The sequence below is a fragment of the Danio aesculapii genome, chromosome 8 (genome assembly GCF_903798145.1).
Source record: "Danio aesculapii chromosome 8, fDanAes4.1, whole genome shotgun sequence".
Lineage (NCBI taxonomy): Eukaryota > Metazoa > Chordata > Actinopteri > Cypriniformes > Danionidae > Danio > Danio aesculapii.
Genome location: NC_079442.1, coordinates 50,006,162 through 50,026,448, shown reverse-complemented (window position 1 = coordinate 50,026,448; position 20,287 = coordinate 50,006,162). Strand labels below are relative to the sequence as shown.

At 38.0% G+C, this 20,287-nt stretch overlaps 1 protein-coding gene across 7 annotated transcripts in view; it reads left to right on the top strand.

The window, feature by feature from the left end:
• LOC130233889 (citron Rho-interacting kinase) overlaps window positions 1-20,082 on the top strand; it is a 139,179-nt gene extending 119,097 nt beyond the window's left edge. For 2 of the 7 annotated variants that reach the window (XM_056464141.1, XM_056464137.1), the window contains 12 exons: window positions 57-226; window positions 480-560; window positions 1,726-1,861; window positions 4,451-4,590; window positions 4,732-4,824; window positions 8,889-8,997; window positions 9,292-9,420; window positions 12,206-12,286; window positions 12,373-12,451; window positions 13,939-14,112; window positions 18,697-19,012; window positions 19,259-20,082. In XM_056464141.1, coding sequence (XP_056320116.1) covers window positions 57-226; window positions 480-560; window positions 1,726-1,861; window positions 4,451-4,590; window positions 4,732-4,824; window positions 8,889-8,997; window positions 9,292-9,420; window positions 12,206-12,286; window positions 12,373-12,451; window positions 13,939-14,112; window positions 18,697-19,012; window positions 19,259-19,282 — 1,532 coding nt within the window. In that variant the 3' untranslated portion in view covers window positions 19,283-20,082. Of the gene's footprint in view, window positions 1-56; window positions 227-479; window positions 561-1,725; window positions 1,862-4,450; window positions 4,591-4,731; window positions 4,825-8,888; window positions 8,998-9,291; window positions 9,421-12,205; window positions 12,287-12,372; window positions 12,452-13,938; window positions 14,113-18,659; window positions 19,055-19,258 lie in introns of those variants that run through there. The other 5 variants (XM_056464139.1, XM_056464136.1, XM_056464138.1 and 2 more) reach the window with 3 other exon arrangements.
• The last annotated feature ends 205 nt before the right edge of the window (window positions 20,083-20,287 follow it).

The following is a 20,287-nucleotide window of genomic DNA, read 5'->3' as shown; positions in this document are numbered from 1 at the left end:
GTGATTAGTAAAAGCATCTCATTAGTGTAAGCTAACATGCCTGTGTGGTGTATTAGATGTGCCGTACGTGTTGAAGCTGGAGTCGTCTCCTCAGTCCACTTGCTGGCCCGGTCAGACTCTGTACCTCATGACCTCAGGATACTCAGAGAAGCAGCGCTGGGTGGCCGTGCTGGAAGCCATCGTGGCCAGCAGTCGCGGAGCCAGAGAGAAAGCTGAAGCAGATGCTGTGAGCGACAACAAACACAATAATAATGATTATTTTGGTCAGATTTGTAATATAGTAATGATTATTGTCCACATTTTAAAGTTATTATGGTTTTGCTGTACATTTCAGTTGTTTAGATTTGATTTTAGTGCACTGGTCTGACTGTAGGATGCGAGGGAACACAATACTGATGACGAAGCGTACAGTATAACTTGAATGCACTGCAAATGTAAACATTTAACATGCTTATGATGGTGTTTTTGGTTCTGTACAGAAACTATTGGGTAACTCTTTACTCAAGCTAGAAGGTGACGACCGTCTGGATATCAACTGTACCCTCCCGCTGACCGACCAGGTATCTGTGCCCATCACTTAACATCCTCATCAATCAATTACAATTCTCTATTCTAAATGGCCACACTTTTTAATGGTGTAAAACAGTGCATCCCAATCTCTTTTTTCCAGGAGACCCCCATTTTAATAGTCAAAATCTTGAATGACCCCACATGAATAATAAATACCCACACAGCAAAATTTCTCTGGCCCAGCTCTGGCCAACACAATCAGGTTTTGTTTGGCTCACATGCCGCAGTGAATTACGAAACATGACTGGACCAAGTCTGGCTTCCAGACAAGGGCCAAGCATGGACCATATCTGGGTCAAGTCACAGCCAATATAATAAATTATAACTGGGCCTGAACTGGGTCAGATAAGTTGGTGCAATGAAATTGATAAACCCAAGAAGCATTGCACTTTAGGCACACGATGGGCGTGCTTTTTCTCAAAGCGACCTGATTGGTAGAATTCTTTTTCTTTACTCAAAAATTATTGTAAAGTATTTTAAATGTGGGTCAAGACAGGCCAAACTTACGTGGCCCACATATCAATTTTTAACATCTGGGCCAAATACTACATTTGACATCTGGCCCAAATCTTGTGTGCCGCCTTAAAGACAGTGCCACCTCTGCCAAACCCAGTGCCGAATTAATGCCTGCTGTGCTAAATTTGGGCCAGAATTTTTTGCTACCTGGGTAGCAACAACTACGTTAAAAAATAGTGATTAGCACTGTGGCCTCATCAAAGCAAGATGGTCACTGGTTCGAGTCCCGACTGGGCCAGTTAGCATTTTTGGGTGGAGTTTGCATGTTCTCCCCGTGTTGGTGTGGGTTTCCTCCGGGTGCTCCGGTTTCCCCCACAGTCCAAACACTGCGCTGTAGGTGAATTGGATAAACTAAATTGGCCATAGTGTATAAGTGTGTGTGAATGTGAGAGTGTATGGGTGTTTCCCAGTACTGGGTTGCGGCTGGAATCCGCTGTGTAAAACATATGCCAGAATAATTACCAGTTCATTCCGCTGTGGCGACTACGCTGAAGGAAAATGAATGTATTTGTTTTGTCATCAGACAAATATCTGTTTAATTTGTACATTAATCTTTGGCGGCCCCTAGTGGTAGTTGTGACCCTCAGGTTGGGTACCACTGGTGTAAACATACGGTTTTAATCTGGTTTTTGTCTTCAGATTGTGTTGGTGGGCTCTGAGGAGGGTCTCTACGCACTGAACGTGATTAAGAACTCCCTCACTCATATCCCCGGTCTGGGATCCGTGTTTCAAATCCACATTATCAAAGATCATGACAAGCTGCTGATGATCGTGGGTGAGCAGAAGTTACTGCTGCTTTCACACACTGAACATGAGGACATTTGAGTGTGATTACAGTTGTAGTGCAGTTCTCTTGGGCTACAAAAATGAACAGTAAACTTGGACTTATGTTCATAATTCAGGCTAATTGCACTAGAGTTGGACTAAAGTCATATTTTCAGATGCCTCAGACCATTTGTATAGTGGAGCGTTCACAATGATTCAATTGAACTACATGTACAGTAATATAAAAAAAAAAAACATGGTATTGTCACAGTGCATAGTACATAAATACATGATTTCCCATGTCTAAAACACATGGTAAAACTATGGTACTGTTTATGTCAAGGACTCAGTTCAGATATAGTTTAAAACAAACTCTGGTGCAATTAATCTACTGTACACTCACCGGCCACTTTATTAGGTACACCTGTCCAACTGCTTGTTAATGCAATTTTCTAATCAGCCAATCGCATGGCTGCAACTCAGTGCATTTGGCATGTAGACAAGGTCAAGATGATCTGCTGCAGTTCAAACCGAGCATCAGAATGGGGAAGAAAGATGATTTAAGTGACTTTGAACGTGGCATGGGTGTTGGTGGCAGACGGGCTGGTCTGAGTATTTCAAAAACTTCTGATCTACTGGGATTTTCACGCACAACCATCTCTAGGGTTTACAGAGAATGGTCTGAAAAATAGAAAATATCCAGTGAGCGGCAGTTCTGTGGGCGCAAATGCCTTGTTAATTACAGAGGTCAGAGGAGAATGGCCAGACTGGTTCCAGCTGATAGAAAGGCGACAGTAACTCAAATAACCACTCGTTACAACCGAGGTCTGCAGAAGAGCATCTCTGAACACACAACACGTCCAACCTTGAGGCGGATGGGCTACAGCAGCAGAAGACCACATTGGGTGCCACTACTGTCAGACAATAGAACAGGGTGTCCTTGGGGTCGTAAAAAGTATTAAAAGTTGATAAATCCATATTGAGAAATTTAAGGCGCTTAAAATGATTAAAAAGTCTTAAATGCTATTTTGCAAGGTATTCAATTTTATATAGTTTTTGATTATGCAATGTATGGTTGTATGCTAAAGTTTGCCTGAATTAAATCTGCGAATATCAGGATGCTGTGTAGTTTATGAAATCAGTGAAATCCTACTAGATTTGACATAATGCTGCTTTGTTTACTGCAGTAACCAAGACAACACCTTTATTTCTGCAGTTCTATAGACGCCAACCTGCTGAATCAGCTAGAGTTAATAGATTTTTATTCAGTGTATGAATAATGTTTTAGCTTTGGATTAGTTTTTAACATTAATATTTAGTAAATATACTGTAAGTTAAAATTGCGCCAGTGTTCAGGTTGAAAAGTGTTTATAAGGTCTTAAAATGTATGGAAAGAGAGAAAAGTTCTTAAAGGTACTGAATTTCACTCTCTGATTCCTGTATATACTCTGTAGAAGATTGGACAAACATTGCTTGGTCTGATAAGTCTTGATTTCTGCTGCGACATTCGGATGGTAGGGTCAGAATTTGGCATCAACAACATGAAAGCATGGATCCATCCTGCCTCGTTTCAAAGGTTCAGGCTGCTGGTGTCGGTGTAATGGTGTGGGGGATGCTATCATGTCAATATGGAGCAAAATCTCTGGTGAATATTTCCAGTACGTTGTTGAATCTATGCTATGAAGGATTAAGGCAGTTCTGAAAGCAAAAGAGGGTCCAACCTAGCAAGGTGTACCTAAAAAGGTGGCCAGTGAGTGTATGTTTTATTTTATTTAAGGGGAAAGAAAGCATCAACTTCTGAAAGTGAGAAGCTGTGTTTTACAGTGGCATAAAACAAAAAAGATTTTTTTTAACAATGTTATCAAATAAAAAATCCTAAATTAATAGTTAATCAACATTTATTGCAAACCAAACCAAAAGATATGTACATCACGATATGCACATTTGTAATATTCCAATAGTTTTGATATATCGCACAGCGCTAATAAATACCATGGCACATTATGCTAATCATTAGGTATAAAGTTGAAGTCAAAATAACTAGCCATCCTGTAATTTTATGTCTTTTTAAATATTTCACAAGTGATATTTAACAGAGCAAAGAAATTTTCACAGTATTTCCTATAATATTTTTTCTTCTGGAGAAAGTCTTAGTTGTTTTATTTCGGCTAGAATGAAAGCAGTTTTGAATTTTTTTAAAACCATTTTAAAGTCAATATTATTAGCTCCCTTAAGCAATATTTCTTTTTCGATAGTCTACAGAACAAACTATCGTTACACAATTACTTGCCTAATTAGCCTAGTTAAGCATTTAAATGTCACATTGAGCTGAATACTAATATCTAGAAAAATATCTAGTCAAATATTATTTACTGTCATCATGGCAGAGATAAAATAAATCAGTTATTAGAAATGAGTTACTAAAACTATTATGTTCAGAAATGTGTTAAACAGAAATTGGGGAAAAGTTATACAGTGGGGCTAATAATTCTGACTTTAACTCTATATCGTGCTATTGCATCACTGTACTATAATACAGCCAATGCGCTGTGCATTAGGGATGCATTGTAAATAAAGTGATTATACTGTTGTGTTGCAGGAGACGAGCGAGCGCTGTGTCTGGTGGAGATTAAGAAGGTGAAGCAGTCTTTATCCCAGTCTCACCTCCCCACATTGCCCGAGATTGTGCCGTATATCTTTGAGACCGTCAAGGGCTGTCATCTGTTTGCCTCGGGCAGGGTGAGGCTGTGTGTGTTTCACTGCATTGCAACTTACACTCGGTTTATTTTTAGTGTTCTCTGTTGCATCATCTCATTGTTGTGAGATGCAATTCAACAAACTCGTACCTTACACTGTATTCTGTGTCTGCTCTTGCTTTAGATAGAAAATGGCCCCTGCATTTGTGCTGCGATGCCCAATAAGGTCACGATTCTACGATACAATGACAATCTTAACAAGTTCTGCATACGGAAGGCAAGTATGGAGTCTTTTGTCTTGAGTTTTTTTCATCCTCTAAAAAGCATTGGGCGGTACTGAAGCCATGTTTTCAAATCTGTTCACACAATCAGCCAAACTAAAGTCTCTGCGGAGCAAACTGTCAATCAGTTTCCACTGCTTTCACACAAAAATGAACACATTTTTCAACATTCCCCAACACTTTCTCATTTATACTCTACAAGCTATACTTTTCAGCACATTTCTGCATGCTAACAAACTCCTTTCAAAACTTTTAACAATGGTTTCAAAACAGAGTGATGGTAAAAAAAATTTAGAAATACTTGAAAAAAAACAGCAGAGGCTTTTGTCCAAAGCTAAGCGAGGCATTCAGCGATTCAGCAAGAGGAGGCTTTACACACAACAAGTGCTAATTATACAGAGGAACTCTTAGTGCTCAGAGAATTTAGCGCTAGAGTAAGGAGGTTTATAGAGAGAAAGGTGGTTTGTCAGACCCCCTAGTTTTTTCAAGATTTGTTTTGGGATTTTTACGATAAAAATGACTGATTTTGTGGTGGTAATTTCCAGAAATATGCAGAATTTTGTGATTAAAAACATATATAAATATAATATAATATAATAATATACATATATGTGATCTTATTTACCATATTAGGTAGCCTACTATGTTAGATGTGCAATTTCAACGACAAAAATCATAAAAATAAGATCTAAAATGGTAGGGATTAAGCCAAAGGAAGGTTGTATAATTCTAATTTTTACCCACGATCTTACTTTCTCGTTCTCAGATTTCATTCCCTACATTAGGGCTTCTCCTATTGTACACCTAAAACAAAGATTGCAGTAAAACTTGTCAATAGCAGGGAAACATTTTCTCTCATCAACAGCAGGGAAAGACTTCAACGAATTCATTTATCAATTTGACGCACCATAATGCCAGCCATACATGCAAAGCACAAATAATGTCCTTCAATTCGGTCACGTCCTGTGGCCGTCATCCTTAAACCAATCTCCTTCATTGTAAGCTGCTTGCTTTTCTGTTTGTTCCATTGCTGCGTTTGTTACTCGGTTTTGTAGTCTGAAGCGCGTCAAACGCACAAAATGCCCAATCTGTACATGGTCATTCACTCGATTTGTGCCACAGGATGTCTAATCGCATTTTTGCATTGACTTAACATGTAAATCACTTGCGCTTGACACTTCATCCACGTCTGCTCACTGCATAGGCTGCAAAACTATTCTCCCCCACTTTCATGTAATGTTTTTTTTTTAATTCCCAGGTTCTGCTGGATGGAGCATATACTGAATTTTCCTTGCCAATCTTAAACCAATTGTAATCATTTGTTTTGGTTCAATTTGGAATTTTCCCAACTATTGCAGAGCCGGGGCGATCAGAGTGAGTGCTCCAGCTTGGTCCCACCCTGATCCCTTTCATGTAATGTTAGGATTGTCACGTATAAGTCACGTAAAACAAATAAATGCAAACTGAAATAAATATCATTTGATTATATGATTCAGAATTCGATGTTTTATGAGATTATTTAAATTTTTGCGATTATTTTGCACTTCAAATATTGAGTCAAAGGTTTAAACACCCTCGTGGGTTAGTAAAGTGTATAGCAAGAGATGAGGCGTTGAAATACAATAGTAATTTATAGTAAAAAGCTTTTGAAGCATACTAAAGTGCATTAGTGTATTATTTACAACAATTGTTAATGAATGCTACAGCATATTGTAGTATAGCGTGTAACTGAGGCCAGCTGGCGAGTGCAGCGCAGAAGCCTCACTTCCCGTTCGCCTCCCATGCAGGAATTGCTGGTTTGATCCTTGCTCTGAATGACTGGGTGGGTGTAGGACCGGTTGGAATACGATAAACGTAACTACTATTGAATAACTTGGATTTTACTACAGCCATCTGAGGTGTAATGCTACATACTTTATGTAACTCACCAGTCCTACTGCACCCAACCCGGTCTAAGCTGGGATCGAACCTGTGGTTCTTTGCATGGGAGTCGATTGCTCTAACAAGGAGGCTAAAGACCATGGCCTCTAGCGTCTGTTGCTAGAGCACCTTTTGAGGTCAGAGCAGTGAGGTTTACCTGCAAAGCACTTTGCTAGCTGGCCTTCGTTACACTCACCCCCTTAAACCTCACTCCCATCCCGGACGAGCCCCCACGTGTAACCTACCGGTCCTACTGCACCCAAACCGGTCTGAGCTGGGATCGAACCGGCAATTTTTTTGCATGCTATGCAGGTAAACCTCACTCCTCTGACCTCAAAAGGTGCTCTAGGCCATGGTCTTTAGCCTCCTTGTTAGAGCAACGGACTACAGCAATTGGGTGATTTGTTTATATTACTATTGTTTTATTACTACAGGAATGAGTTGGTTGGTTGTGAACATTTGACATTTTTGCAACATAGTGCTTTCCCATACTTTAACCAGCAGGGGTCCTAATCGAGCTCTCATTTGGAAAGCTTTGAGTAATGAACCTTTTTCCGTTACAATTGAGTTGAAAGGTTTACTGGTTCAGAAATCTTCAATACACGATTACTAGTGTCCAGTGGTGTAAAGTAACAAATTACAAATAATCCAATTACTGTAATTGAGTAGTTTTTTTAAACATGTGTACTTTTACTTTCCCTTGAGTACATTTTTAGTGCAGTAACAGTACTTTTACTCCACTATTTTCCTTCAACATGCAGTCACTACTTTATTTCTTTCTTGTCTATGGTGATTGGCTAAAGTAGAAGAATCAGTCCTGTGATTCCTGTCCAATCGAATGGCACATAGAAAGTAAAATCACATCATATTGAACTACCTCAAGACGTGGGCGCTTTATAAATGCAGCAAACAGATTGGAAGCATTAAAAATGTCCAAGAAGATGTCCAAAGTCTTTACACGCAATGACATGTCAGACTACATGTCACAGACGAGAAAATGAAGGCAGTCTACTGTATGATGACTGAAATCACCAAACACAGCTTTAAACAATCACTAAATGGAACGAATGAAGGAAGGCCCCTAACAAGAAATGGAAGGACCAAACAAAGGAAGGAAGGACCGAAAAAATGAAGGAGGGATTCAAGGAAGGACTGAACAAACTAAGGAAGGAACCAATGACCGAATGAACAAAGGACCTAATGAATAAAGAAACAAAAATATGAATGAATGAACGAATGAATGAGCGAACGAATGAAGGGAGGAACTAAGGAAGGACCAAATGAATGAAGGAAGGATTCAAGGAAGGACTGAACAAACTAAGGAAGGAAGGAAGGAGAGAATGAACAAACAATGGAAGGAAGGTTGAAAGGAACAAACAAATATAGGAAGATCCCTAAATGCAGTACAGAATGTTACGTTTACACATCCCTGCATGTGCATGTAAACACATCAACTTTTCAGTGTAATACTCACTACTCACGAGTACTTTTAAAAGAGCTACTTTTTACTCATAGTTTGAGTAATTTTTACAGATACTTTTACTCTACTTGCACTACATTTTTTGGCAAGTAATGGTACTTTTACTTGAGTATGATTTTTCAGTACTCTTTCCACCACTGCTATTGTCTGGTACAAATGTGCAAAACTGGTGCAAGTGTCAGAGAGATAGAAGAATGTGTTTTCTACATGTGGTTTGTCAAGACCACTCACCTGTGTGAGGCGCACTCAGATTTGCATAATGTTTTGAGGTTTTCGTGTGGCGTGGTGGAGGGGAGAGAATAGGGCGTCCTGGTTTCTTTCACATTCAAGACAGTGAAAAGGTGGTACTGTAAATGAAAAAAAAAAATTACATGCAAATTGATTGAAACTTCCGAAATAAAATGTGTTAATTTTTATAATGCTCCCTGTTATTTGTGTTTTTTAGACTGTTATGAATGAAATACATATTTGAGAATTGTCAATTGTAAGTGGTTTGGTGAAACAAGTTAACGATAACCCTTTGGTTTCTGAAATATAGCAATGTAATTCCTTCACAAACAGCTGTGATGTCTGACGTCCTTTTTCCTTCTGGTGTGACTTTAAAGACTCCTCCAGAGATGCACACACACCCCTAATGATCCGTCTTTTTTTATCTCACAGGAGATTGAAACTCTGGAGCCGTGCAGCTGCATCCACTTCACCAGCTACAGCATCATCATTGGTACCAATAAATTCTACGAGATCGAGATGAAGCAGTGCGTTCTGGACGGTATGTAAATCACTGTCACCCAGTGTGCGCCCAGTTAGATGAAAGTCAGTCCAAAAAAAAAATTGTCTGGCATCCAATATATATCTCCTGTCTCATTGGAGATTGATGGCTCTGTTATTGAAAAGGATTCAGCCAGTCATTGCAGTCATTTTCTCCACATTTGCATATTGCAGTGCCGATATCTCTGTGGTTGCACCGGCTGGCGAGCCGTTTGTGGGAACATGATCCGGCACTTATCATTTGTAATTGAGCATTATGTAAACAGCGTTTTGCATGATGAACTGTTTTTGGCAGAGTTCCTGGACAAGAATGACGTGTCATTGGCGTCGGCTGTCTTCACTGGATCCTCCCACAGTTTCCCCATCTCTATCGTCCAGGTGTCCAGCACTCCACAGAAGGAGGAATATCTGCTGTGTTTCCACGGTCAGACACGCATAACTTTATATATGTTTGTCTATTTGTGACCCTTGACCACAAAACCAAATCTTATGTCTTGATGTCAAAATTTTCATATCGCCATATCGTTCCCCTGTCGCCGATACATGATTCTATCAAATGGGGGCGTGGCAGTGTTATATTTACTTATTTGCTCATTTATTTAACCATTTCTAAATGTATTTAATAGGCCTGTAACCTTTTGGCTGATTTTTATTATTTATTTAATAATCTACGTCAGTTTTATCTTGGAAAATAATTCAAATCGATGCAAATCTCCACGCTTTTACAGCTAAATAGGCGCTGAGACCAATATAATTTCAAACAAGACTCAATGCAAAAGTGCGGCGCGGGACAGGATTTGATGGTGATTTGATATTTATCTATTGGGTTATATTTATCTACACACAGAAGAAACAAAGATGCAATGAGGTGCTTTCAGACGGGAGGCGGACAGAGGAGTTGCCGCCCGCATGTGACCACGTTCTGTGCGGTGAAGCCATTTTCTCCATGTTTTTATTCAGTTTAAGCACACCGCAGCTTAAGGTCTGATCATCATCACAAAAGTACTTATCAACAGTGTCACATTTGTATTTGCTTAAATCTAACAATGTTGATAAGAGAAATAGTTTCATTTTAGACATAGGCTTTTGCCGACTCGCCGCAGCCGTGGTTCTAGTATTAATTTTTTTTGACTGTAGGGCTACATACAAACTTTTAACTGATCTCAGTAAAATGTTCTTTGATAAGTTATTAATAATCTGTTCAATAATTTGTTAAAGCCAAAACGAATAGTAAAATGCAAGTTGTAGCTGAATTTTAATATAGGTCAGTTTAAATAAATAAATAAAATATATTTTTATAGACTTTATAAATAATATAGGCCTAACATATTTTTAAATTAAATAAATAATCTGTTTTCTGAAAAATGTGCATGTCCGTGTTTATCATTTCATCGAATTAAACACAAATAAGACGAATGTATATTCCGTGTAGGCCTATTAGAAGAAGCAGTCAATGCATGCATTATGCTATAGGCCACTTTAAAACTTAAATAGGTTATTAATAACAGAAATAAATAAAGGTAAATAACTTTTTTTTTTAAAGCAAGAGAGAATCTTGCGGTAGTGCTGTTATAAAGGAGTCTCAAATGATTGTGAAACGATTGTGTATTACCGCAACACGTTTTATTTGGGAACATTTAAGCTGGTTTCAGTTCTTTCTTTTTTTTTTTGGTTGTTTTATTTTTACAAATTATTTTATTTAACTTGTTTGTTCACGTTTTTTTATTTAGCCAATTATTTTTGTGCAACAAATTTGCGTGCGTGTCAACTGCTGCTAAGAGAGAGAAAGAGAGAGAGTGCAAGAGACCAATGAAAATAAATCAGCATGCCAAAAATGAATTTATGAAATTGTGAATACATGTCTATAATCGCCTTGTATTTTTGAATTATTGTATTTTTCCTTTGAGTAGGCTAGTCTAATTTTCAATTCATGCTAAAGATGCGTGGTGCTGCAGTCCGAAAATGTCGGGCAAGTGATGTTGATGTGAACAGCTGAAGCTGTCAGATTATTTGTAGTTCATTTATTATGAATGACGATGATTAAAAATAATAATACTATTCATTTTACACAATAATGTAATTCAAATTTGTAAAAGATCCACATTTATGTGAAACAAGCTAAATATCGTCTTTAAAATTGTCATAGTTCACAGCCCTCTGCGTTTATCTTTGCCTACCATCGATACACAATACTATCGTCTATCGGCACAGCCCTAGTTGCAAAAATACATTGTATGAGTCAAAAGTTATTGATTTTTCTTTTATGCCAAAAATCATCAGAATTTTAAGTAAACAGCAATAACCTGGTGGTTAAGTACATCGACACTGATGTGCTCACAGAGACCAGAGTTCAATTCCTGGCTCAAGGTCCTTTTCTGATCTTTCTCTGCACAATATGTAGAAAATTATTGTTATCGCAATAATAGTTCATATTCAGTAGAATTTATATTGCGGTAAGATGCAATAATAGACTTTTATTTTATTAGGGATGCACCGAAATGAAAATTTTGGGCTAAAACCAAAAATCTTTATACCCACCTACCCAATAGGCTCCGTTCTGCTATTGGCTAGAAGGTGAAACTAGAGCTGCAAATAAATACTAATGACAAGAGAAACACAGCCAATAAGAATATCTGCTCTTTTACATTCATTCATAGTGTCTATATGCTTACACCTAGACATTTTTAGATCAGAACATTGTATTAGATCAGAAAAATATCCAATATTACCTGTTTGTTTTAGTATGATCATTACCTAAGTAATTTTTTAAGCTAAAAAAATAGCTTTTCTCAAATGTTATATCGCAAGAAATGTCGCTATTACAATACTGCAATACAGCAATATCGCATACTGCAATACAGCAATATTACAGAATAAGTATCATGGATCCCTAATAATAACCATTTTTATTTCTGTTGCACATATAAATTAACTAGTTTGAATGTTTATCCATCTCCAGATGTATTTATAACGTGATTAGATGCTGAATTAAATTAAATGTGACTTCAATGCAACATTCTGCATTATGTACAGTTCAATATTTGTCGTTGTGACAAACTGCATGCTCTTTTACACAGTGTGAGATATTAAATCTATACAGTAGCTCCAGCAATAGCATAGTCACTGATGTTTTAGCCTTGACTACCCCTTAATAAACAATACAATAAACTGCATTGATTTCTGCATGGTTTTCTGATTTCTGCTAACAGAGATCGGAGTTTTTGTGGATGCTTACGGTCGAAGAAGTCGCCCTGATGATCTGAAGTGGAGTCGACTTCCCCTGACGTTCGGTAACTCCATTTCCTTTCCTGACTAATCCAGAATGCAATAATGAGAATCTCCAGACTCATTAACCAAAGCATCTGTTTGTTTCCAGCCTTCAGAGAGCCGTATCTCTTCGTGACCTACTTCAACTCTCTGGATGTTATTGAGATTCAGGGACACGCAGCTCTTGGGTAGGACATTCAGCAACACGAATGCACACAAGACACCAATAACAGCATCACAATTAGGGCTGCACGATATTGGAAAAATCTGACTTTGTGATATTTTATTTTTCTGCCATATACTATATCTAGACAATTTCTCCAAATGATTGAATAGCACTATTTGGAAAGAGTTTATAGTCACACTTTATTTAAAGGTTCAATTCTTGCTATTATCAAACCATTAAATATGACTTTTGTGTCAATAAACTACTAATTTGCTCTTTATTAATAAGGTAGTTTAGCTATTGGGTTAGGGATGTAGAATAAGATCAAGCAGAATATGTACACCCACCGGCCACTTTATTAGATACACCTTAGTCGTACCGGGTTGGACCCCCTTTCCTAATCCTTTATGGCATAGATTCAACAAGGTACTGGAAAATACTCTTTAGAGGTTTTGGTCCAAATTGACATGATAGCATCACGCAGTTGCTGCAGATTTGTCAGCTGCACATCCATGATGCAAATTTCCCGTTCCACCACATCCCAAAATTGCTCTGTTGGGTTGAGATCTAGTGACTGTGGAGGCCATTTAAGTACAGTGAACTAATTTTCATGTTCAAGAATTCAAGATTATCCAATTTTGGTGAGCCTGTGTCAGTTTCCTGTACTTATCTGATAGTTTCATGTTCTTAACTGGACGTGTTGTTTGTTCAGAGATGCTCTTCTGCAGACCTCAGTTGTAACAAGTGGTTATTTGAGTTACTGTTGCCTTTCTATCAGCTGGAACCAGTCTGGTCATTCTCCTCTGACATCAACAAGGCATTTGCACCCCCAGAACTGCCGCTCACTGGATATTTTCTCTGTTTGGACCATTCTCTGCATGCAAAATCCCAGTAGATCAGCAGTTTCTGAAATACTGAGACCAGCCCGTCTAGCACTAACAACCAAGCCATGTTCAAGGTCACTTAAATCCCCTTTCTTCCCCATTCTGATGCTCAGTTTGAACTGCAGCAGATCGTCTTGACCATGTCTACATGCCTAAATGCATTGAGTTGCTGCCATATGATTGGCTGATTAGAAATTTGCTGGTGAGTGTAGTTTAAAGTGGCTGGTGAGTGTAGTTTATAAGTACTAATAAGCAGCCAATATCCAAGAAGATGCATGCAAATAAGCATCTAGTTAATAACAAGAATTGCTCCCTAAAGTGTTATCAAATATATTAATTTTGATTGATTGGGATGATTCTGTAGGGGAGTGAATCATGCATGAAATGCAATAAACTGACTACAAGCATTGATGAATGCAATAAAGCAAAGATAAAAGTGGAATAAGCAGTTCATGCTTTATGGTTTTGTATATGTCAATTTAAAAACTACAATATAAAAGTCAACTCAACATTGCATATCTGTGTGATCTGACTATTGTGGATGCACTTATTGCAATATCGATGCTGAAACTATATATTGTGCAACCCTAGTCAAAATGACTCTGAATCTTCTTCAAACACACAGGCCTCCCAGTCTGGTTCATCTGGACATTCCTAACCCACGTTATCTGGGTCCAGCCATATCGTCTGGTGCCATCTATCTGGCCTCGTCCTACCAGAACAAACTGCGGGTGATCTGCTGTAAGGGCAGTCTGGTGCGGGAGTCTGGAGAGCTTCAGAGGACTGGCTCGAGCAGGAGGTGTGCTTCTTTATCACTGCCTGGACAAATAAAAAAAAATGCTGAATTTAAGCAAACATATACAGTTGAAGTTCAAATTATTACCCTGGCAAATTCTGACTTAAAGCTTTTGTTCAAATGTAAAGAAAAGCTGAGAATTTCTTTTTTCCATGATGCCTCTTATACATCTTATTAGCTCTTGGGAGAAGCTAATGTCATTTCCGGTCTGCTGGTTGATTAAAAGTAACTTTAAGTCAGAATTTGCCAGGGGTATGAATCATTTTGTGCTTGCTCTAGACCAGAGATGCCCAAACAAGGGCCTGCGGGCCAAAGTTGGCCCATGGTAACCTTTGATTTGGCCCACCATCTGAGAGGAAAGGGAGAATGACAGGTTTTTATTTAACAGATATTGTGATTTATTTAAAGTTTCGGCCCACAACCCTCAATCAGGTTTTTGGCCCTTTTTAAGAAAATGTTTGGGCACCTCTGCTCTAGATTTTCAATGCGGCTCTACTTTTTATCACATTTTGATTTTAGTAAATCACTGCATTTTCATCCTGGACAATACAATATGGTTGTTAAAGAATTAAAAAAGCTATACACAGCATTGGTTAGGGTTAAAGGTAAATATTCACTCAAAAATGAACATTTACACTATTTTCTCTCCCTCATTTGCTTCCAAATCTTTATGAGTTTCTTTCTTCTGTTAAACACAAAAGAGGATATTTTTAAGAAAGCTGATAACCTGTAACCATTGACTTCCATAGTTGGAAAAACAAATACTCTGGAAGTCAACAGTTACAGGTTTTCAGCTTTCTTCAACATTTAGTGTTCAACAGAAGAAAAAAACAGGTTTGGAACAAGTAAATAGTCACTAAATAGTTTTTATCTTGTTTCTAGTCCAAATATTAAAAATAAATAAATCAAGAAACATTTTCTATAAGCAAAAATTATTATCTTTTCAGAAATAATGTCCAAATTAATATTTTGCTTTAAAAAATGTGTCTACCTCATTGGCAGATTAATTTAGATTTGTTTTTGAAAACGAGACAGTATTTTTATTTTTTTTTTTGCTTGGGTAAAACCTCTTCACAAAAACTTTCTAGAGAAACGGAATATCAAATGAGAAAACAGTGGGTGTGGCTAAAGCATGTTAACCACACCCAATACCTCAGACTGACATAATCTGAGAATTAGGAATGCAACGATTATAGTCTGAGAAATAAACACAGTTTAATCATGGTTAAAAACACAATACTCATTTAGAATAGTTATTTATTGTTTAGTAGTTAGTGTTATTTATTGCTGCTCAGTAACTAATTTAGACAGCACAAAATAATATTAAAAACAAACAATAGCCCATTTCTCTTTTGACCTAAAAATAAATGAAAAAAAAATTGGCATTAAAACATAATTTATAATTTTACACTGAAAATAAATGACAGAACAATGAATAAATAAATAAAAATATTAAGTATTAAAATATTGTATTTGTCTAATGTAAATCTAAATTTATAAATGTATTTCTCTTTGAAAGAGATCAAATTAAGTTTGATCAACTATATTACAAAAATGTTTGATATTTTCTTTTTTTTCTCTTTGGAGTAGAAATGTGTATATTCCATACACCAGACATGTCAAACTCAGGCCCGCGGGCCAATTTTGGCCCGCACTACAATTATATTTGGCCCGCGAGATGATTTCAAATATGTATTACATCTGGCCCGCCGGCCCGTTATACAGCGCACGTACCGCTAAAGGTGCCTACACATTGAACGCGTCAAGCGCTGGGTGGCGTCAGCGCAGCCATTCATTGTGTATGTGCGACGTCAGTGACAAAGCGCAAGTCCGTGCTGAGGCGCAGAGCGTCGCGCAAGGGTGGCGTTTGACTCCCGATTTAAAATATTTTTAATTCGAGCGTCAAAACGTTGTGACGACATCTACGGGCGGCCCATATGAGAGCGCCGGTGCTGGGAGTTCCCGATGTGGAGCAGGAAGCTAAGCTTAGCTGCTGCTAAGCGATAGAAGGGGCACTGCCGTCCGCGACACTACGTATTAAACTTTATTAAAGGGACACCACGGAGAAAACTGCTCTATCGCTTAGCTTAGCTTAGCAGCGGGCTTACTGCTCCGCATCGGGAACTCCGTCCGACCTAAAAATCAGCTTCTCTCCTATTGGCCGCGCCCAGATGTAGTCACGGCGTTGGCGCCAGACTCCGGAGCCCGAAAACACTCACCTCTTGTGTTGAAGCTCATTAGCAAAGCTGCTACGAAGCACACGCTCAAATCCAACCTCCCGAAAAATGGCCAAACGAAAAATAGAAAACAGAAGCTTTCAATATAGATGGGAGACAGACTACTGCGCAGAGCCTGACTCCAGAAATTGATGCACTTGCATGTAAAAAGCGGTGCCAAGTATCTGGCTTGGACCCATGTGCATCATCAGAGTAAATGAACAGTGAAAAAAACTAAAATGGATAAATATTATTTTATTTACTGATGGCATGGTCTGTTCAAAGTTGAAAGAGATATTTTTTTAGGTGTTGGCCTTGATGGTCTGTGATGAAAAGATTTAGGTTACAATTAAAATGAACAAAGTTAAAGATATAAGCCTGATATTTTTTTCAGTTTTTATTTTATTATTTTCTTAAACCTGTTCTGGTTTCAGTATTTAAGCAAAAATTGTAATATATTAAGATGGTTAATACAGTAGTTTGCTGTATCTTAAAGATAATAAAAACATAAATAAATTAATAATAAAAATTTGTCTGGCCCTCGACAATGTTCTTTTTTTAAATTTTGGCCCTCTGTGAATTTGCGTTTGACACCCCTGCCATACACTGTATAAAGCTGATCGGTCAGTTCTTGTCACGTGACTCATCGTGTACGGCATTCTTTCAACTAGGTACACTTTCAACTGGAACTTGCACACGCAATAGATGCAGTATGTGAATGGCCCTCAGTTAATAGCCTAAGCCAGTTAAACCAGTGTGTGTGTGCATATTAGCCTTGGTGTACTAACTTGGAACTTTAAACTTGCACCAGAGTTGGGTATAACGCGTTTCAGAGTAACGTGTTACTGTATTCTAACTACATTTTTAGGAACGCAGTAATGTAATGAATTACATTTTAAATGTGTGTAATTTGATTACAGTTACTTAAGTCAATGTAATTGCGTTATTTTTGTTACAGTTATGGTTTTTAGAAGAAAATAATGCTTCTTTTAAATCACATTTAAATCACACATCAGTTAATAAGCTTTTAAATTGCTGGAGAACGCGAGCTGAAATAGCTGCTGACGAGACTGGTTGCATCTTTAAGTGGATATACAGACATTAATTTGATTTTATTGAGCGTAAAAACTAAAATATAGCTGTGAAATGCAGTTTATGTCCAGTCTGTAAAGAACTTTTGACTGCTTTAAACTCAACCAGCAACTTCAAGCACTTGAACAGAAAGCATTCTGACAATACTCATCACCAAGAAGAACATCAGTGCCCAGAATCACGGTGGTGCAACTCAGCTTAAACAGACTAAATTGGATTTTTGTGCAGGATTGGGAGTGAAGGTATCTTTTGAATGTGAAGAGAAGAGTAGCTGCTTATGTGGTCGTTCACATATCACGGGCAAGTTTGTTATTTCCAATGGAGGTGCGTGGCTTGCGTGTGCATAGTCGGAGCGCATATTGCGCATGCTCACATTTTCCAGGAGCACGAGTTGAAAACTGCGTCACGTGACAAGAACAAGATCAGCTTCATACTTTGTAAGAAATGTACACATTTGGGTAGACTAATTACCTCAGACAAACACAGAACACACAAAAGTGCCTTTTTCATACTATAGATGTCAATGGTTACAGGTATACAGTTTTCTTTATGTCTTCTTTTGTTAAAAAAAAGACAAACAGGCTTTGAACATGAAAATAATGAGAGAATTTTAAGTTTTTCAGTCTTTTGAATATGTCAAGCTGCTGTGATTAACCCATTGTAATGTTTTTCAGTAGTTATCAAATTACTGAAAGAGCTGCAGTGCTATTTTTTATAGGTATATTTTATGTTTTAAAAGTAACTTCAAAGTAAAGTAATTAGTAATCTGATTACTTTTTACATGAAGTAATTAGTAATGAAATAAGATTACAATTCTCAAGTAGTAGTCAGTAATTTGTTTTCTATTACTTTTTTTTTTAAGTAACTTAACACTGACTAGTGCACAGTTGGCATAACTTTGTTTAGTTGAAGCAGTTTTGTTCCATGTAGAAACGCGGTGTTGAGAAACCTTTACGACTAATTAACCGTGACGAATTAAAGCGCGGTTAATAGTGAAATCGGTTAATCGTTGCATCCCTATTGAAAATTAATCTGAAAACAAACTGGAAGTGCATTACACTTGCATTTTCAATACAAGGGAAAACCTTTTATTATTATTTTTTTTTTGCTCTAAATGACATGCACAGATGAATTGTTCACCATTAAACTAGCAATGTGCGCTAACCAAGTCAATATGGTTAGATTTGATTTCATGTGTACTTTAACACTTCACATGCATGTTATGAATCATCTTGTGTGCAGTCAAAGCATCATGCATTTACCCGAATCTCCACAGCAGCCCCAACAAGCGCGGTCCACCAACATACAACGAGCACATCTCCAAACGTCTGGCCTCGAGTCCTGGAGCCCAGGAGGGGCCCCTGCACCGCGAGCCCAGCACCCCTCACCGCTACCGCGAGGGCCGCACAGAGTTCCGGAGAGACAAATCTCCAGCCCGGCCCCTGGAGCGAGAGAAATCCCCGGGCCGTCCGGTGCTAGACAGCCGCAGAGAGAGGTCACCCGGTCGCTTCGAGAGCAGCGGCAGCGAGAGAGACCGCGAGCGGACACGACTGCACACTAGCTCTGTACGCACCCAGCTGACCCCCGTCAACAAGGTACGCATGAGACACTGCCACGTAAACTGTGTGTCCTTCTAGCGGCGCGCACATCGACGTTCATGCATGCACAAACACAAAAATGCATCAACATCCGCAGCTTTATAGTTAAATATCTTCTAGCAGGATGCAGAGTAAAGAGTCTCTGGGGAAAAACCAGACGTTAAATGGGCATCCTTTGATGTTTGCGTCAGACAGCGAAAGTTGAAGTGTTGAAGTGACCTCTTTATCCTGGTGGTGGTGTAGGTTTGGGACCAGTCTTCGGTCTGAGAGCGTTCCCGGATGGATGACGGATGGATACTTCCTGCGTAGATGGACGTGCCCTTTTAACAGGTGCTTGGTAAAACTCTGAACGATATCATCTCATACCTGTAAAAGTGAACAGAGCCATGTTGTTTCACTCGCAGCCCCAGGGCCTGGGACATTGTGCTGATGTTGTAAAACTCTGTCCATGCTGTTATCATCACGAAAGTCCACGGGCAAGAATAACAAGGACTTTCTTTTGTTTGTTTTGTTTTTGGAGAAAGACTTTAAGGAATATTCCAGGTTCAGTAAGGTAAGCTCTTTCAACAGTATTAAATGGCATGATTCCCACAAATTCTTTTGACTTAATTTCTTTTTTTGTAAAAAATGTTGGTTACAGTAAGAAATGAACAATTAAATAATACAGATCATTTGAAGCAGAGTTTCCCCAAAATACAAGTTTTTTTTTTGTGCAATTTTTATTTGAGAGATAATAGACTTTTTTGCTTCCATAACATCTCTCCTTATTGACGAGTTGAAAGAAAACATAGAAAATTAGTAATTTTATTGCAGATTATCTATCTGAAATCTCCACTTTAGTAGCACTTGCTCCAAATCCTTTATTTGTCTGAAGAACTGATTACACCAAAGTATATATAAATCTATTCCTAATAATATTCTAATGATATATGCCAAAGTTTACAGTGTTATTAAAAGCTATATTCTTATCACCTGCTCCATTGTGTACAGCTTTATTGTGTACAGTCCTAACTAGATTCTGATTACCTACACCAAAGTTTAGTTTTATTCCTATTTATATTCTGATTATATATATATATATATATATATATATATATATATATATATATATATATATATATATATATGTATATATATATATATATGTGCATTTACTTGAGGTCGCAGGCCGAGTGCCTTAGTGTCCCACCAGTGACGATATACAGCAATATCACACTGCTAAGACGAGTGTGATATTGCATTTATACAACAGTTCGATGGCATAATCATGTA